This window comes from Mirounga leonina, unplaced genomic scaffold, assembly GCF_011800145.1.
Source record: "Mirounga leonina isolate KUSES-001 unplaced genomic scaffold, KU_Mleo_1.0 Mir_454, whole genome shotgun sequence".
NCBI classification, from domain to species: Eukaryota; Metazoa; Chordata; class Mammalia; order Carnivora; family Phocidae; genus Mirounga; species Mirounga leonina.
The window spans coordinates 13,934,898-13,953,195 of NW_023270763.1; the positions used below are offsets into that span (position 1 = coordinate 13,934,898).

Sequence of the window (18,298 nt, forward strand, 5' to 3'; positions counted from 1 at the left end):
TCGTTGTGCAACATGTCTGATTCATCACTTCTACCCCTCTGCACAAATTTTTGGAAACTTGGGTTAAAAAACTGTACTCCACCACTTTCTTTAGAATTTTTCTTCCGAGCAGCTTTCTTTATTTTTTCTCCTCTAGCTTTATTGAGGTATAATTGACATATAACGTTTTATAAGCTTAAAGTGTTCAATGTGTTGGTTTGATACAGTTCCATATTACAGAGTGATTACTGCCATAGAGTTAGCTAACACCTCCATTCCATCCCATAATTACCATCTCTTTTTTGTGGTAAGAACATTTAAGATGATCTATCCACTTAGCAATTTGAGTATGTAATATTGGCTATAATCACCATGCTGTACATTAGGTTCCCCAAAATCTAGGTTTGGAAGTTTGTGTACTTTGACCAACACAATGTTTTTAAATGGTGAAACTCAGGACTAGTAAGTTATTTACATATCTTATGGATGGGAATAGAAATTAGTTCAAAGTTTCCAGAAAGGAATCAGACAGCGTATTTTAAGAACGTTAAGGGATCCATACTTTTTGCTACTGTAATCCCAGTTCTCAGATTTTTTTTTAAGATTTTTTTATTTATTCATTTGAGAGAGAAAGAAAGAGCAAACGAGAGCAGGGAGGAGGGTTAGAGGGAGAGGGAGAGGCAGACTCCCTGTTGAGCAGGGAGCCCAACGTGGGGCTCCATCCCAGGACCCCGGGATCATGACCTGAACCGAAGGCAGACACTTAACCAACTGAGCCACCCAGGTGCCCCTCTCAGATTATTTTCTTGAGAAAACCTGAAATGGGAACAAAGCTTTACATGCAAAGTTTCTCATTACCGTCAAAAGTGAACAAAACTAAATTGTCTCAAAATTGGGAAAAATTAACTGATTGTGGGAAAGGATTGTGAACAATTGTTACTTCTGCATTTTTCAAGGTATCTCAGTAAGATGGTATTATTTTTATAATCTTTAAAAAAAACAGGCATTAAAATTCTGCTCAGTTGTCGGAACCTAGACAAAACTTGAGCACACCAAAGGAAAGTGCCCCTCGCCTCTCTTCATGATTTATCCTTGATTAGTTTAGTTTCCATAGTGAACAGAACCTGGAGAGGGCTGAGTATATATGGATAATACCAACAGCATTGGCATTTTCCCACTGGTTGAGATTGCAGCATGGTGGGTGTGATGGACACCAAAGCAGAATCACAGAGCCCCTGGAGGTTCCAGTTAGACAAATTCTTCCATGTTCCCAAAGAGATGTGCCTCGCTGGGTTCAGGGGTTTTGTCTTGGGGACTTTGGGCTATTCCTCCACAGATGCATTCCAAACACTTAGGATGGTGCCTGGCACAGTGTAGGCCAGTCAGTAAGTATTTTTGGAATATATAAATAAATGTTACCAAGGCTTTTCATGATGGCAAGGTTTTCGTTTGCTTTTCGGATTATTGTTTTTGATGCCTCCGTGTCAGTAATGACTTCAGAAGCTGACCTATGATTCCCGGGGTGATTAAAACCCACGTTGGTGTCGAGGCCCACTTTGGATAACCAGTGGGTAACTAGTGTGTACCTATGTCCAAACATTCCGTGAGCCCCTCTTTTGTGCTGGGGATGGGGTAGCTGTGTGTAAGTAGAGGCTGGAGGTGTCCCAGGCAGAGGGCTGGTGCCCACACCATCCATTGAAGGACTTGGTCTTTCTTGCGAAAATGATCACCTCACAAATTTGAGCCTTGGTCCTTACATTGGGGAGGGTCATGTGGCCTTTGCATCGAGAAGTTGGGGCCAAGGCATGGTGGGACAAGGGTTGGGTAGCAGAAGTTCCAGCCCATGAGCTCTGATGGGGGTATCTTGCCTATTTCCGCAGCTTCGAAACAACAAGGCGAAAGACGTCTGCTTGGACCAGGGGCCACTGGAGAACCACACAGCAATACTGTACCCGTGCCATGGCTGGGGGCCCCAGGTAGGAGCCCATCTCTGACCAGGAGGGGAGTAAAAGCACCAGGGATTCATGGGACTTGCAGTGACGTCTGCTGTCCCCTATTTGTAGCTGTTACGTGTTCTGAAATGTTAAGAAGGTGGGAGGCTTTCTGGTTGTTTCCATATAACACTTGGGGAAAGATTCATGAGTGTTTGCATTGGCACAGATATTAAGGGGACCAATGGGCACATTGCATACTGAATAGAGAATGTGAATAAATTGCAGTCATTTGCAAATAGGCGAGTGTACCTGTGCATACATTGCAGTTATAATCAAATATGCCTGAAGAAATAGCCGATTTCCTCATGAGAACATGCTCGACACGCTCATCCTGAAAGGTCGCCAGCAGGTGGGTAGGAATTATGACTGGGTCTGTAAGCGCTGGCACAAGAGCCCAGGGCTGACTCTGTAGGAGGAGCGTGCTTGCAGTGACATTTCAGAGAACACACGTGTTCTCCGGTCTCTCGGGAGAATGCACAAGATAACCCAAAAAGGGCAGAACGACCAACCAACAAAGTAAAAACCGAGCCTGGTAAATGAATTTCCTTTGGCAACTTCGTGCTAACCCAAGGTGTGTGCGTGTGTGCATGCGCATAAAGACCTTAGCCGAAAGTCTCTATGATTGGGAAGACGCATATCCAAAAATGTCATTAGATGTGACATTCATAAAAAATTTAAAACATTTTTTTTTAAAGATTTTATTTATTTATTTGAGAGAGAGAGCACATGAGAGGGGGGAGGGTCAGAGGGAGAAGCAGACTCCCCGCCGAGCAGGGAGCCTGATGCGGGACTCGATCCAGGGACTCCAGGATCATGACCTGAGCCGAAGGCAGTCGCTTAACCAACTGAGCCACCCAGGCGCCCCAATTTAAAACATTTTTTTATGTCAACTCATAGTAATAAAAGGCCGGCTACAAATGGGAAAAACCTTTATAATTCAATCCCAGAGGAGCACCAGACAGGTGACCCTAATCCAGACTTACCAGTTCTCTCTCTGGGTCTCAGCTGGCTCATCTGTAAGAGGAAGACGTGGGACAAAATGCCCCATAAGCACCCTTGGTCTTGCTCATGTTCTGTGAACACACACATTCAGTGGCAAATCCACACTCATCGGTCACAAGTACACACACACGTGCATCATAAAGGCTCGTGGGTTTTCTTGGTTGTGGTACTTTTGCTTCCCACGAAGCCAATACCTAGAAAGAGAATTGCATTCTCTGCTATCACAGCAGGTGGTTCTGAGGGTCCAGGCCCTCAGCCTCCCTTCAGTGTGTGACAGGTCCTGTGAAGGTGGTTAATAGGTACTGTGGAAGGGGTCAAATCCTGTGCTCCTTTGGTCCCTGCAGCCCCTCTGGGAGGTAGACCCGCAGCATGGGGAAACTGAGGCACAGGGGGGCCAGTGCTGGTGAGCAAAGCAGACTAGAATTCAGGCCCTCCAGCATGACCAAAGCACTTTAAATTCAAACCCAGCCCATGTACTTCAAGATGATTTATTGAACCCTACAACCCACAATTGGCCAAAAGTGCCCTTGGGGAGCAGAAGGATGGGGAAGCCTAGACCTGCTCCACTTCCTGATGGGTCTCTGCAGGGAAGTGGGGCGTTTGCACTAAAGGGTCTAAAGGTCTAAAGAATCCAGGGAGTGTCTTTTTTTTTTTTTTTGAAGATTTTATTTATTTATTTGAGAGAGAGAGTGAGAGAGAGCACGAGCAAGGAGGAGAGTGAGAAGCAGGCTCCCCGCTGAGCAGGGAGCCCGACTCAGGGCTCGATCCCAGGATCCTGGGATCATGACCTGAGGCAAAAGCAGATGCTTAACTGACTGAACCACCCAGGTGCCCCCAGAGTGTCTTTATTCATTTATTCATTCACTCAGCGAGTTCTGTCTTGATCACTTGCTTCAGACGCTGGTCATGAGTATATGTGGCAACAGATAAGATATAGTCCCTGCTCTCAGATGGTTTGCACTTGAGGAAAGAGACAAGTAAAGAGGCAGGAAAATCTACAGCATAGTAAGTGTGGAAAGAGCAAGATAGCTGGAGTGTCCGGAGACAGAAAGTGGCCCAGTTTGGCTGGTGCCCAATGCAAGAGGGAAGGACCGGCCAAGAGATAAGGCAGAAGGGGATGGAGAGGCAGATCTCCCAAGGCCTGATAAGGCAGTCAGGCTCCAAGGCACTAGTCCTTGCCTTCAGTGTGTGGCCGAATCCCCTGGAAGGCTTGTGAAAGCACCACCTTCTGGGCCCCAGGCCCAGAGCTTCTGAATCGGGGGGCCTGGGGTGGGAGCTGAGATTTCGCATTTCCAGCAAGTTCCCAGATGATGCCAGGATGCTGGCCTGGGAAGTTTGGGACTTGACACTAGAGAACCATGGGGAGGATGATATGCTTAGATCGGGCTTAGTTTGAACTCCTGGAGGAGTTCAGAGAGGGTTGGAGGCTGAGGAGACATCCTGGCCTTCGGCTCCTGCTGACTTTCCAGCTTTTCCAGCAGACGGTCTGTGATCATTGTTCGGGGAGATACGAGGAGTGGCTTATACTTAACTCCCAGGTTTCTCTGTCCAGTGCTCTGAATAGGTAACATTTGAACTAAGTCCTTAGTAACCGTGGCGTCGTAGACACCAGCGCATTTAGATATCCTCATAATCAAAACCTGGCCTGTGAAGCTGACCTTGGGAATGCGAAAGGGAACAAAGCTGGTCTAAAGAATGACTCTCAGACATCTGAGGGCTTCCCCTTATGGCTCCAAGCAGTGGCTTTTTACCTGGGTGATTCCGGGGAAGGTTTTCTAAGCCACTTGGGATATTCTCAGCTGAATCTAAGGACCAGCACATTGAAGTGGCTCCATCTGCCTTCTGTGGTCCCGTGACATCTCCCCCAGGGCCCTCTGCCCTTTCCTTTTGCCCCGGCCACTCAGAACGCCCACTAATGTCCTTGTGATGCTCCCAGCTCCGGGACAGACCCCTGTGAACTTGACCTTCCTCACCCTTCTGTCCAGAGCCTTCACTGGTCTGGTGTCCCCTGCCTCAGAGTCGCACCGGTCACCTGCTAAACAGATCCAGCCTGCAGATGGCCACCTGTCAGCTCCCTGTCCACACCGGAGCCAGCCCGCAGGCTCTTCCTTCCTCTGTGGCTTACACAGCCGACGACCAGCGCCTTTGGTGGGAAGTAATGAATTCATCTTTCAGCGGGTCCACCTGCATGCAGAGCTTTTCCAGATGAATGCTCCTGCCATTTAGTTGATGATGGAATGGCAAACCAAAGTAGGCGGCTCACTGCTCCCCCCCAACTCTGGGATGAATACCCCCCCAACTCTGGGAGTGGGCCCTGGTTGTTTCCCATCAGCTGATTTTTTTTTTTTAAGTAAGTCTAATGTTGTTTTCTATTCTACCACATGTTCTGAATTAAGAAGGCACCCTTGGTACCTCTCTGCAGCTGCTAGGCTGCCCCCCACCCTGGCTCATCAAGGTTTCCCGCCCCCCTTCCAGAGCCGCTCCCTCCACGCTAGGAGTGAGCCCCCCCACCCCACCCCAGTCATGTGCTTTGGCATCTTTGTGAACCACTTCGGAAAGTGCTGTGGGCAAACAGAGACTGAATCAAAGCTCCCGTTAACAAGGCAACTCCCAGAAGAAGGAGTTGGTGTTCCACGGACATTGTTAGCTTAATTAATGGACTCTCTGTTGTAATTTATTATCAAACAGCAATTAAACGGAGATAAAATAAGCACCGAGGAGGGTAATTTCCTGTCTTGCAACATGTGTTTGTCAACAAAATGGAAACGGTTCCTCGCCCCGCGTTGAGCCCGCTCGCTCACAAGTGTCTGTCGGCGAGCCGGTGACCAGCCTTGCCTTTGCCCGGTTACTAATTTGGATGAGACACGTACCCTTTTCTTTTTTGAGCCTAAGTTTTATTTAAAAATAGGAAGTCAGAGATGTGGCAACAGCCCTTGCGGCCAGCTTGAGCTCATTTAGAACGGGGGTCTTGTCTCAGGAGAGCCGAGGCTCCCCCACCCCACTGGGGGAGCGGCCGGCGGGTCTCCGAGCTGGAGCGGTCCGTGGCATTCTGGTTTTGGTAACGTGTTCCATCCTCTCAGGTGGGTAGCGACCCTCCCCCAGTGCGGATAATGAGATGCAGGTAGTGCCATGACACTTTTTAAACGAAAGTCCCGTGACTCCTGGACGTGAATTCTGGGCTGTGACATCTGGTGCATTGTGGGGAGCGGATGTCCCTCGCTGGAGCCCCCATATGTTCGCTAGCCCACAGCAAGGCCTGGTGGAAGGACTTGAAGCAAGCATGCACACAGCGCTAGGCAAGACGTAAGAGCGAAGGCGTGGAGGTCGTGGGCGTGGCAGGGAACAGCGTGTTGGAGGGACAGTGACACAGTTGGCAGAGGCAAGTGGCTCAGGCCAGCCAGTAGGGTCCGAGTGTCGAGAGCCCTGGGTGCCAGGATGCGGGGCCAGGGCTCGGCACCCAGCATCTCGGGTGTGGTCCCCAGAACCATGAGCCCCCGGCCATGCATGACAAGTACTGGCAGATCCCTGAGTCCAACCCCAGACCTACCTGAAGATGGGGCCTGGGGATCTGCATTGTTGTCTCTGAGTGTTTTCCTTTTTCAATCAATACCATCGATTGAGCACCTTTAGGGGCAAGGCTTCATGTTAGACTTACAGGTAGTGGTCAGGTGTCTGCATCTGCCCCAGACTATGCCTACTCTCCCAACCTAATTCTTTTTTTTTTTTTTTTTAAGATTTTACTTATTTATTTGAGAGAGAGAGAGCATAAGCAGAGGGGAGAGGGAGAAGCAGACTCCCCGCTGAGCAGGAAGCCTGACTTGGGGCCCCATCCCAGGATGCCAGGATCATGACCCAAGCCAAAGGCAGACGCTTAACCGACTGAGCCACCCAGGCACCCCCAACCTAATTCTATTTTTAAGTTATCATACTATTTCAGCTTTTATATAATTGGGTTTTTATTTTCATTTTTAAGGTAAATTCATTCTTGTTAATAGAGTTTTGCAAGTTTTAACAAACACACACCGTCAAGTTAACCCCACTGAAATCAAGATCTAGAGAGGTTCTGCCATCCTCCAAACTTCCCTTGAACCCCTTCGTAGTTGATCCCTCCCTCTGCCCCCAAATTTGAGGCCTAACCTAACTGGGAGTGTTCACGGAACCACATACCCAGCCACAGTTCTGACGCGGGTTCCTCCCCATGCCAAGGACCACAGCTTCTCAGCAACCCATGCCTTGTCAGCACAAGCAGGTGGTCCTGGGACATTCAAGGAGTGCTGTGTGAAACAGTTCCTAGCTGTGGTGGGACGTTCTAGGAGGTGTGTATCATGGAGAGGGGTGTCAGGCTCTCCCCAGGAGGACCTATGTGATTCGCTGGGCGCCAGGGACATATCAAAGGTCTCTCTTCTGTTTGTCCTTCTGTCAATACATTTCACTCTTCCTCTCCCTTCTCTTCGGAGAAGCTCCTATTCCTTAGCTTCAGTTAATTCATCACCCGAATGACAGATGAGAATTCTTTTATCCTGTAATTAAATTTAATCTGATCTTGGACTTATCCTTTGATGGCTTCATCTTTTCAGCGATACATCATCCAAACACCTTGTCACGATGATGCATTGTGCCAATAAAACACTGGTGCCCCACCGGAGTGACAGGGCTCCCACAGCTATTAGCATGTGGAAGGCACTCAGAAAATGCAGGAGGTGATGACACCCAGCAGCCTCTTGGCTTCCAAACAAAGTCAGGGGATGGAGCCGTTGAGAGCACTTTGGAGTTAATGCCCAAGGAAAGATGGCTTTCTGGAGACGGCCTCCTACTGGGTAAGAAGCAGACCTAGGAATCCCTTTCAATTCCTGGAGAGCAGAATGAGGTCAAAGCAGGGGAGCTTGAGACCTTGTGGGAGAATAGGGTTGGAGGAGCGAGGGCAGGTACTTTTCACATTAGGGAAACCTACAGAGACCAAAGAGAGAGGACGAGAAGCGAGAGGGAAAACCCTGGTGCTGTTTGCCACGTCTGGAGTGGGACACCACGGAGGCTCTTACTGCTCACGTCCAGCCCCCATCTCCCATGCAGTGTTTCTAAAACCCTCCCCCTGCATTCCAGTGCAACACTTAAAAATTCATTTTGTCTCGTTGCAGATAGCAGGAATATTAAGCGCCTTTTTTTATTGTTCCTCTGACTCATCTCTCAAAATCCTCAAAATGCTTCTGAGTTTATTATTTCCAGGTTGTTGGTTCCTGCCTCCTGGGCCCTGCCTCCAGCTAGCCTTTGTGAGCATCCCTGGTGCCCACCTTCTCTGCAGACCTTCACGAGGAGCAGGGTTCCTACCTTTCCACTTCCTGACAGTTTCCGGAGCCTTCAGGGGACCCGAGCCTCATCCTCTGCCATCTGCTCTGCTTCCCTGTTTTATTTCCAATCCCCAGTTCACTCTTTCTAATTATTCCTGACAAGTAGGTCTCGTGGTCCACACACAGGGAACAGGAATGCCCGATTTCCTAAGTGGCATTCAGAATGAAAAGCACTTGTACTTGATCTTGCTTAAGGAGGACTCCAGGTTAAGGAGGAATTACTGTATTGCTCTCTTGCCAGAATGGGGTGATGGACTATTCTCTCCAAAAAATCAGAATCATAGTCATAAATTGTTTTCCAGTAGAGATTCTTAGTTAAAAGTTTCATGTCTCCTTAGAAGTTCGGTGGATTGTTTTCTCCAGACAGAAAAAGCGAGCCAGGCAGACTTTGTGTTAATGTTGGGTTTGGAATAAGGAACTCAGACTGAACAGTGGGATGGTGGACGCCTTATCAGCTGAACCTCTACTTTGCCCAGAGCTGTTAAATTCAAAGCGAGTCACTGCTAGCTAATCTCTTCCTTTTCTACTAAAGATGCAACAGCTTTGTGATGACTTTGAAAAAAAAATTTAAATCATCCATAATCCCACCACCCTAAAACAACTATTATCATTTCTGAGGCTTGCTTCTAGCCTTTATTTTTTTCAAAGGAGTATTTTAATTTCTTAGGTTGTTTTCAAATCACTGAATTAATAACATCACTGCTTCTGAAGGACAGGGAGGGGACGATGAAACCTGCTGGTGAAAAGGTATTTAATGCCTCAGGGCTAACAGCTGCAGCAGAGAAAGAGGAGGCCACTAGACTAATAGCCTCACGCCCTGACCATTTAGTTCAGAGAGTTTCCGTGTTTCTTTGGCACAGTGGGCCTGTAGAGGGGTTATTTGCAAAGACGTTGCTTGTTTGACATGGAGAGGGTCTGGAATGTGGCCAGTCAGAATTAAGGGCAGATCCTAAAGAGTTTAGGGCTAGTGGAGTTCTGGCCATTGGTCTGGGCCTCAGAAGGCTGGGTTCCCATCAGAGAAGGCCAGAGGAAGACCAAATGTCAGTAGCAGAATGTTCTAGACCATTCTCACTGTACCACCTGCCTGGCTTAGAAAGTAAGGGTTGTGCAAAGTGCCGGGTTTGAGACAACTTGCTGGAATTCCACCCACATGGGGACCACCAAGGTTGCCATGTATTCAAGGATGCTGGTTCTAGAAAGGTGTGAAGGCCTTCCTCAAATGGCTCTGTGATGTGGTTTCAATGCCAGCCCCTTTCCTGAGAATGCTGCACTGCATGGCCTCCTAGATTCTTCCTGCAGTGACAGGGGTTGAGGGTCAGTGACGGGGCCTGCTTTCGAGGGACTCCTATCAATCCTCTTGACTGCCTGATCCTGCTCCCAAAAGACTAGGTTCATGTCTGTGAATTGCCTGCAGGGCCTGAATCTGGCGCCCCTTTATGGAAATTTAAATGTCAACCAGCCAAAGGTTGAAGGCGAATCATAAGAAGCCTTGCAGGAAGGCTATGTACACAAGGACATGAGTTCTCGTCAGCTTGGGCTCCATATCCCACACTTAAATAGTTGGTTTGGCCATGCACAGGACAGGAAGTGTCAACTGCAGTGGAGGGGAGGGGTGGAGAGACATATGGTCAGCCAAAGTCCCACCCTAGCACTCCAGATACTTTTTCATGGCATTCTCTGTTGGGATGAAGCTCCTGATATACCGCCAAAGTGGGCCAGGAGCTAACCAGAGCCATGCATGGCTAACTGAAGGTCTCTGGTCCCTGCATCTTAGTGAGACTAGAAATCAGGAAAGGACACTTCACATACATCATGGACCAGAGTTAATTCTTCTGTGATGATGCTAAGAGGTACCTTTTTGTATGTGGCTGACTCATAAGTGAAACACATCTCAGCTCCCTTGTTTACTAGCTGTGACCTTGGGCAAACACTCAAGTTCCTTGTACTTCAGTTCCCTTCTCTGTAATGTAAATATAATGATAGTATATACCTCATAGAGATACTGTGTCAGTTAAACAAGCTAATCCATGCAAAGTCCTTAGACAAAGTCCATGGCACATATCATATAGAAATGATGTCCCTGGTGCTGACTTCGGGACCTTGGGAAGGCTTCAGTTTTCCAAGAAAGATTCAGTTAGGTTCTACTTCTACAAGGTTCTACTTCCTGAGGCTATTAAAAAAAAAAAAAAAAACAATAATGAAGATCAGTGAAAACTTGAATACGTTCAGGCACTTTGAGCACCTCAAGTCTTCATAGAACTTGCAAGGGGAAGATTGGACCAGTGATATAGAACCAGTTTTCTGGTTCTGGAACACATGAGCTTTCTGTCATTCAGCTAGTCTTCCAGCTTGGTTCAGTTCTTTAAGGAAATGTTGCCTGGAAAGCAAGTTACTTGGAAAGACAGATGGGACATGGAGGCTCCTACCATCTAGGAATTCATAGTTAATTAAGATATTATTGTATAAAATAGCCTGGTGATTGGTTGACTCCAACCACTGATTTTTTTTTTTACTTATCAAATTAATTTTTGTAGGCTTCATCTTGATGAATATTATGCAATTTATGACACATTTTTTTCTAATTTATCTAATCTTCAGACCAACCCAACAAAATAAATACAGATATGGTTTTCCTGATGGGCAAAACACCATATTTCAGAATATGTAATATATTGAAGTCTTATGCTGTTCTTCATTCTTATATTTCTTGATTAATTGCCTCCTTTACAAGACACCAAAATATCTGAATCTCAGACATCTTCTCCCTGGAATTCCACAACATCTTGTTGATAAAATTTCATTGTTTCTTGCATTGTTTCTGAGAGGCCTTCTATTGTTCCCATTTTAAAGATGGGGAAACTAAGTCTCCAGGACTAAAGAGGCTGGAACACAGAGCATGAGGTGAGGAGTGACCAAAGGTGAGGCCAGATCAATAGGCAGGAGTCAAATAATGTACAGCTCTATAGGAATGTTAAGGAGCTTGGGCTTTATGCCAGCCCCCATAGGAAGCCATTGAAATATTGAAAGCCTTTTAAAATAGAAGGTTGGGGTACGGTCTGATTTATATTTAGGAAGCAATCACTTGGGATTGGTTTGAGGAATGGATCGGAGGGGTCTTAAGCTAGAGGCAAGAACTTCAGTTATAACACTGGTATGATTATCTTGTCAAAAGTTAGTCACCTAAACTTGAGTAGTGACCATTGGGATAGTAAGAAGTAGACAAATTTAAAATATGATTAGGGATAAAATTAGACTCATACTTGACACTGTACACAAGCTTAAATTCCAAATGAATTAAGAATCTAAATGTAAAATATGAAACTGTACACATACTAGAAAAATAATGGGTGAATTCCTCTCTAATTCTGATCTAGGGGAGGACTTTTAACTAAAACTCAAAATCCAGAGACAATAATAGATTGATGTATTTGACTACATTAAAATTTTTTAAAACTTTCATGGTGATATAATACCATAAACACAGTCAAAGACACCTGACAACCAAGGAGAAAAGATTTATAACATATGCCACCAGGGATAATTTTCCTGTTCTATAAAAGATGCTTAAAAATTGAACAAAGGACTAAAAATCTGATAGAAAAATAGGAAAAAGACACAAGCAAACAAGTTGTCCCCCCACCAAAAAAACATATATGTGTGTGTGTATATATATATCTTTTAAATATATGAAAAATGTTCAAACTCATTCATAATTGGGGAAATTCAAAGCAAAATAACACTGAGAAGCCATTTTCCTCACCTATCATATTTGCAAAAATTAAAAAATTTGACAATATACTCTGTTATCAAGGTTCTGAAGAAATAGCCGATCTCCTAGATTGCTGGTAGAAATGCAAATTGGTACCATTTTTTGGAGGGGAGTTTGGCAATACTTAACAAAGCTACAATATGCTTATTTTCTGACCCAGCAATCCATTTCCAGAGGTCTACTCTGATTTCCAACAATATGAAAATGGTGTGCATTACAGCATTATTTACAATTGCAAAATATTAGAAACTAGTTTAATGCCTATTGATAGGAGAGTGGTTGAATGAGCAGTGGATAGCATGTAGCTATACAAAATAACATGGGCAATCTCTATGTACTGATACAGAGTGATTTTCGCATAATTTTAGGTGAAAAAGGCAAAGTACAAAAGAAGATGCATAGTATGCTAACCTTTATTTAAGACAAATGGCCATTTAAAAATAAATACCTGTATCTGCTCATCTACACAAGAGATTCAGGAAGGATAAATCAGAAACTAATGGGATTGGTTACCTACTAGAGGTGCATGAGAATGGGATGATGGAATGTGGAAATGGGGGCAGATAAAAGGAATAAAAGGGGAGTGACACTTGTCTCTCGGTGCACCTTTATATCGAGTTCTGACTCTCAGAACCATGGTGATATTTCAAATGTCTGAGAAAGAATAATAAATTCAACTAGAATGTGGAGATCAGAGGACCCACAATGGGATACAAACAGTAAAAAAAAAATAATAGTAACCTAACTAAACAAATATAACTACACTGATAGACAGGGAAGAATAGCACCAGTCTAAGTAACTTTGAAACAGTTTGGACAATTTTGACTGGATTCTAGGGAAAAAAAAAAAAAAAAACATTGCAAATACTACGTTCTAGTAAGCTTGTTTTCTACAGCAGTCTGGATTAACAATTCTGAAACTACTGTATGAATATACTAGGATTGAACAAGTAAGTATATAAAGTGTGGATATTGGGAACCAGGTCTCTTGTTGGAGAAAGAGGTTATAAATAAGGAAAGAGGTATGGCTAGAATGAATGGATGTTGGATTGCAATGTGAGGGATCAGGATGAATTTATTTTATATGTATAAATAAAAAATATATATATATAACATATATATTATATATATATAAATAGAGATGTAGAAATAAACTTATAGAAAATATAGAAAGAACAAATGTGTGTATGGATTGGTGTACATACATATATTTCCTAGCTCTGAGACAGCCTAGAAGCAATAAAACCCAGTAGCATTGATGGGGCACCTGGGTGGCTCAGTCCTTAAGCGTCTGCCTTCGGCTCAAGTCATGATCCCAGGGTCCTGGGATCGAGCCCCACGTCAGGCTCCCTGCTCTGCGGGAAGCCTGCTTCTCCCTCTCCCACTCCCCCTGCTTGTGTTCTCTCTCTTGCTGTGTTTCTCTCTGTCAAATAAATAAATAAAATCTTTAAAAAAATAAAATAAAATAAAACCCAGTAGCACTGAACATCTCTGGCACCCAGATTTTGGATGATCCCAGCAATGGAGCAGGAAAAAATAGAGGTTAAGCCTGGAAAACCTTGTGGTGTCAGAATAAAAGGAAGTTTTTATTCTTATTCTGTTGTCTTCTCAATAGAACACAGGAACCACCCTGAAGAAGTTCCAAATGTCCAAATCTGGAACTATTTGAGCAACAAAATAAACAGTGAGAATATTAGATTGTCACATAATTTTTTTTTTAAATCCATGAGTCCATACTGACATAAATAAATAAATGGAGAGAGGGGGACCACTATTTTTTCAGTGGAATTCCACTTAGTAAATGTAGAAGGCATGTGGGAAATGAAAATCTCCCCTAGGTGGTCATGCCAGTAATACTTGCTGAAGTCCTGAACTAGCAATGGGTGCTAAAATTAGTGATCAAAAGTAAGATATTTTCGTAGTTTCCAAGTATCTCCCTTTATCAAGGGAAAATAGTAACTTCATGGTTGAGAAGCCCAAAAGACACTGCCTTAACCAAGTGTTCAAGGTTATCATCACCAGTGATGAAACATCATGCTCCCCTGATCTGCTGCCCCAGGAAGGGCACGGCATCATCCCTGTGGTTTTTCTTCCTTAAAATGTACAAATATACCTTCAATCTTCATCATGAGGAAGCATCAAACAAACCCGAATTGAGGCGCATTCTACAAAATAATTGCCCAGTACTCTTCAAAAGTGTCAAGGTCATTAAAAACAAGGGAAGACTGTCCCAGATAGGAGAGATTAAGTAAGGAGACATGACAACAGAATGCAGTGTGGAATCCTGGAAGAGAAAACATGTTTGAAAAGTGACAAAATTTCTGTGAGGTCTCTAGATTGTTAATAGGATTGGACCAATGTTAATTCCCTAGATTTGGTGATTACACTATGATTATGTAAGTAAGATATTAACTTTAGGATAAGCTGGGTACCACATATACAGGAACTCGCTGTACTGTATTTGCAACTTTTTTATAAGTCTAAAATGGCTTTGACATTGAAAGGGTTTTTTAAACACGTTTTAAGAGGGCTAGTTGGCTGGAATTATTAGTGGAGAGGTCAATGGGAGCGATGAGAGAGATGGAAGTGATACTCAAGTCCCTGGCTAAACCAGGGGTAGATAGTGGCACCATTGCTGAGATTGGAGACAAAGGTTTTGGAGAGAAGTTGATATGAGTTCTGTTTGGGGCATTGTGAGTTCGGGGCAAGGGATGGGCCTTGGGAATCCCCACAGTGATGTCCTCCAGGCAGCCGAACATTCCAACCAGGTGCTGAGGACAGAGTGGCAGAGGCAGATGGGGCTTTGGCCAAGGGAGAGAACAGTGATTCTAGGACAGACCCTAGTGTGGCTCTGCCATCAGTGGTGCTGCCCAGAGGTCCAGCAAGCGAGACTACATTGCGTGTTAGATACAATACCAAACGTGGGCGAGAGGATTCTCCATGGAGCATGGAGAGGAAGCCAGATGGGAGTGGATGCAGGGGAGAAACGGAGGTGAGGAGGTGCAGACATGGTGGCGAGAACTCTCCAGAAGCTTGACTTTGAGGGAAGGTGAGACCAGGTGGGGAGGCAGAGAAGGGTCTGAGTTAAGCACACTTAGGGCAGAGTGAAGGGGAGTGAAGACTAAACAGAAAGGAGTTACTTATATTTCTAAAATATTAGTGGAAAGTCTAAAGAACACTGAGGATTAATGCTCAGAAAGTAGATTTTCTACCATCTTCATTTGCGCATAACTGTACCAACACTGAATTTTCCCCAGGCCAAATTATGGTAAATAGGAGCAGAAATTTAGACTTTGTTTCTTTTTTCAGAGAGAAATCTCTGAATTCATCTCAAACAGAGATCGACTGACCTGCCAGCCTTGGGGTTCCCCTCTTGAGAACCACAGTTTCTAGCTCACCTAGCTCAGCTTGCAATGCTGAAGGCCCTAAATTCCAGGGAAGAGTGTTCTTCCAGGGAATCTCAGGCAAGTGCTCTCTCTGATCGAGGAGGCTGTGAGACATGGTGGGCAAGCGATGAATGTTTGATGTTGAATGAAGAATGCACAAGTGGGGTGCTAGCTGCTGGCAGGGAAGGCACTGGATGCTTTGACTGGATCCATGTGGTGGCCGTGGGCTGAGTCCAGGCTGGACACAGGCCAGCACAAGCTTCAGGATATGCTTGTGGGCTCAGGTGGGATGGTGGAGATGGGCAGCCTGACAGGAACCAATCTAATTGGACAGGTCCACAAAATGAGGGAGATGCCACTGTGCCCGCAGTGTTGACTTCTGGAATCAAGAGAAGAAAATTTAGTCTCTCTAGTGGGAAGATAAAAAGAGCAAGTGCCCTGACTTTTGTAGGGTCATTATCATTGGGTAAATTACATTACATGAATGAACAGACCCAGAACAAGGCTTGGAGTATATATATATAATGGCTCTTCAGTGATGTTAGAAACCCAGAACTGACTCTCAGAGATTGGTGCCATTTCAGAAGATCTTCACGTCTACACTCACACATGAACACCAACACCGGGCTCACATCTAACTCCTCTGCTGAGGCTCTGAGTTCCTGACTGGTCGAAGCTGATCAGGGCTGGCCTCTAGCTGGTGGTGTGCCTGGGATTCATCAAGGAACATGCCAGGAGCAGGAAACAAGGAGAGCTGGAAACAGGCAGGAACAGGAAACTTCTCACCTCCACTGCAGAAGTGTGAAGGAAGGACAGTGAGTCCAAGATGAGAAGCAATGAGAGCTCAGAACTGGAGGGCATCACTGGAACACAGGGGTGGCTTTAGAGATGCAAAGCGGAGTCCCAAGGCCCCACCCAAGGCCCAGTTCCCCCAGGAATCTGGCCCACTCTAGACAAGGGCACGTAAGATCTGGGCCAAACCAGGGAAATGAAGTTGAGGGTGGGGAAGAAAAGGGCAGGAGCATAGCAGGGGCCAAACCCAGCCTTCCTTGGATCAGGGGTGCAACTCAAAGTCATCCAGAGACCCAGCCCAAGAGAACCCAATGGGCCAGAAAGCCACCTGTCAGTACTCAGCTGCCCAACACTTGAGGCAGCAACCCTTGGACAAATGACTCTGGGAGAGAACAGGAAGCCTGGAGTGGCTGAGTGCCGGGAAGGAGCTGGGGCCAGGAAATGCTGGCTGTACGAGGCCACATGGGAGCCCCATCGGGAAGAAAAGAAGTCTGGTGAATTAGAAACAAGGCCCAATACTCAATTGGGGTATGAGGTCAGGGGAAATAGGAATAACAAATATATGGGGCTTACTATGCGCCATGTCCTCTTCTCACTCATTTTTCGAATTCCGTACCTACCCTATGAAGTAAATTGTAAAATTATCCCCAATTTGAAAATGAGGAAACAGAGTCCCATAGGGCTTAAGCAACTGGCCCAGGGTCATAAAACTATTAAGTGGCAGAGCTTGGATTTCTTAAACAGGCTCCAGTGTCCAAGTCTTTAACCGTATAATAGACCACCTCTTTGATGACACAGCACAAAGCCAGGAACACTGTTTCAATTGGCAAAAATGAGAAGGTGAGACAGATTTAATTAAGATCTTGCTAAAAAGGGAGCCAAGTGTTTGCCAGCATTTCCACGCTATACCCGATACAGTCCTACCTTCCTGTTTCACATGTGGAGAAAAGGAGGAAATGTATCTCTTTATTGAAAAATAGAATCTTTGCTCCTCTAACCAGTTTAGCAGTCTGGGTGAACTTTGAAGGCATGCTTAGGAATTTGCTCCTGATCCCTGGGAACTGGAGTGGACTATCCTGCTCACCACCCTCTCTCCCACTTCGCTCTTCTGACCCTCATCCTGGTGCTGCCCACACTCCAAGGGCCCCTCCCCAAGAGGCTCCCAGCTCTCTCCACAGAGTTATGTGGGCCAGACCCTGCCATCACCCCACCTCCACTGGCAGTGCCCTGAATCCACTCACTCTTCAACTGTCTGTGCAGAATAATCAACCCAAGGCTTTGTGTCATAAATATGTTTCCCCATTCATTCTCAGTAGCAGTGCATTTTCTGGAAATATAATGCTTTTATCCAGCATGATGAGTCATAATGGTGGAAGGGAGAAGACTGAGGAGGGAGGCCCTTGGAAACATCCAGTCCCCTAGGATGATTCTATAACCTACCTTCTAAGCTTCTAGATATATTTTTAAATCAATTTTATTGAAGTATAAGGTCAGTACAACAAACAGCATCTATTTAAGTGTACCATATGTCGAGTTTTGACAGGGTACATGCCTGCAGATCTTCCTCCCCAATCAAAATATACATTTCCATTTCCCTCCAAGATTCCTCCTGCCCCAGGCAGCCCCTTTCTCCACTCCCAGCTCTGAGGCAGCCACCATGTGTCCACTTTGAGATAAAATTGGAGACATTTTTTGTCCTGTATTGTTTGGGATCAGGCATGCTCTGGACAGTGAAAGTCTATTTGTTGTTAAGAATATACATATGCATGTGTAATCACCAGAAATCACTCCTTCAGCCAAGCAGCAAACAAATAAATTCACCCCAAAGCAGGTTCAAATCAATGGAACTCCCATCTCTCTGTATCCTGAGTAAAACAAGGTAAAATGCATTTTTTCATTTAGCAGTGGTTTTCTGACTAAGCCTGATTCTGAAGTGATGAGAAAGACCCTTAATACGAAAGCAATTGCAAGCCATGTTTTTATTGACAATTTGATGGATTTTGCTGTGTCCCAGAGTCATTCCACAATCAT

At 45.2% G+C, this 18,298-nt stretch overlaps 1 protein-coding gene across 4 annotated transcripts in view; it reads left to right on the plus strand.

The window, feature by feature from the left end:
- Positions 1 to 18,298, plus strand: part of GALNT17 (polypeptide N-acetylgalactosaminyltransferase 17) — a 446,468-nt gene that overhangs the window by 416,277 nt on the left and 11,893 nt on the right. For all 4 annotated transcript variants that reach the window (XM_034988714.1, XM_034988718.1, XM_034988717.1 and 1 more), the window contains one exon: positions 1,860 to 1,955. In XM_034988714.1, the coding sequence (XP_034844605.1) occupies positions 1,860 to 1,955 (96 nt within the window). The remainder of the gene's footprint in view (positions 1 to 1,859; positions 1,956 to 18,298) is intronic.